At 63.3% G+C, this 1,266-nt stretch overlaps 1 protein-coding gene across 1 annotated transcript in view; it reads right to left on the bottom strand.

Moving 5' to 3' along the window:
* Positions 1–1,266, bottom strand: part of TMEM82 (transmembrane protein 82) — a 6,315-nt gene that overhangs the window by 1,007 nt on the left and 4,042 nt on the right. The window contains 3 exon segments of the mRNA XM_009330345.1: positions 27–268; positions 270–430; positions 1,161–1,266. Of these exon segments, the coding sequence (XP_009328620.1) occupies positions 27–268; positions 270–430; positions 1,161–1,266 (509 nt within the window).

Here is a 1,266-nt window from a genome sequence, read left to right as displayed (position 1 = left end):
AATTGGGGGTTCAGTCCCCTTCTCACCTTGCATGTAGATGACCAGCAGCGTGTAGCAGATGGTGAGCGGCGTCCAGAAGCGGACGGCCTCCGCCGTGGAGAGGAAATCCTGGTTGATGAGCGCCACGGCGGCCAGGTCAGCCACGGCAAAGGTGATGGCCAAAGCATTCCGGAGCAGCCGGGGGATGCCATGACCGGCGGCGAGGAGGAGGATGCAGACGCCGCAGTAACGTGCTCGGCTGTGCAGCTCGTAGAGGGTGCAGATGTGGTGAGCGCGGTGTGTGGGTGCCCGCCAGCCCCGCCAGCCCCGCTGCCAGCACCAGGTTGCAGGTCCTGTGGGGAGCCCCTTCCAGCAAGAAGCTGAGGCTGCAGGACACCCCGCAGCCCAGCGAGTACTGGCACAGCAGGTAGAGCTGGCTACTGTGGGCGCCCTGCGAGAGCGGGATGGCACCGTCAGCCGCTGCAGAGGTTGCAACGCAGCGAGGGGATGCACGGCTGCAAAGCGATGCATGGCTTCCTCCGTGCTGCAGCCTCCCCATGACCTGCATGGGTGTTGCAACCAACAAGGGCATGCACGGCTGCGAAGCCGGGCATGGTCTTCTCCATGCCGTCTCCCCTGTCTTCCCCACGGGTGTTGCAAAGGGGATGCACAGCTGCAAAGCAATGCGTGGCTTCCTCCATGCTGCAGCCCCCATGGCCCCCACGGGTGTTGCAAGCAACAAGGGGGTGCACGGTATAGGGGCTGTATAGGGGCCGTATGCGGCATCCTGGGGGTATATGCAAAGCCACCCCATAGCACGCGTGCGTGCATGCAAAGCCATGCATGGTCTTCTCCATGCCATCTCCCCTGTCCTCCCCACGGGTGTTGCAAAGCAGCAAGGGGATGCACGGCTGCAAAGTGATGCATGGTTTTCTCCACGCTGCAGCCCCCCCATAACCCCACGGGTGTTGCAAGCAGCCAGGGGATGCATGGCTGCAGAGCGATGCATGGTCTCCTCCACGCTGCAGCCCCTATAGCCCTCATAGTTGTTGCAAATCTGCAAGGGGATGCACGGTTGCACAGCAATCCCCTTGCAAATCTGCAAGGGATGCACAGCTGCACGGCTCCCTCCACACCACTGCCCTGCCGTGCCGTGCCTCAGTTTCCCTGTCCCGTCTCACCTTGCTGAGGGAGAGGATGGTGGAGACGGCACGCAGGGAGAACTCCAGCACCACCAGCGCGGCCACGCGGGAGCCCACCAGTGCCAGCACACCCGTCAGCACCACC

Source organism: Pygoscelis adeliae, unplaced genomic scaffold (genome assembly GCF_000699105.1).
Source record: "Pygoscelis adeliae isolate BGI_AS28 unplaced genomic scaffold, ASM69910v1 Scaffold728, whole genome shotgun sequence".
Taxonomy (NCBI): Eukaryota; Metazoa; Chordata; class Aves; order Sphenisciformes; family Spheniscidae; genus Pygoscelis; species Pygoscelis adeliae.
This window is presented reverse-complemented; position numbering and strand designations above follow the sequence as displayed.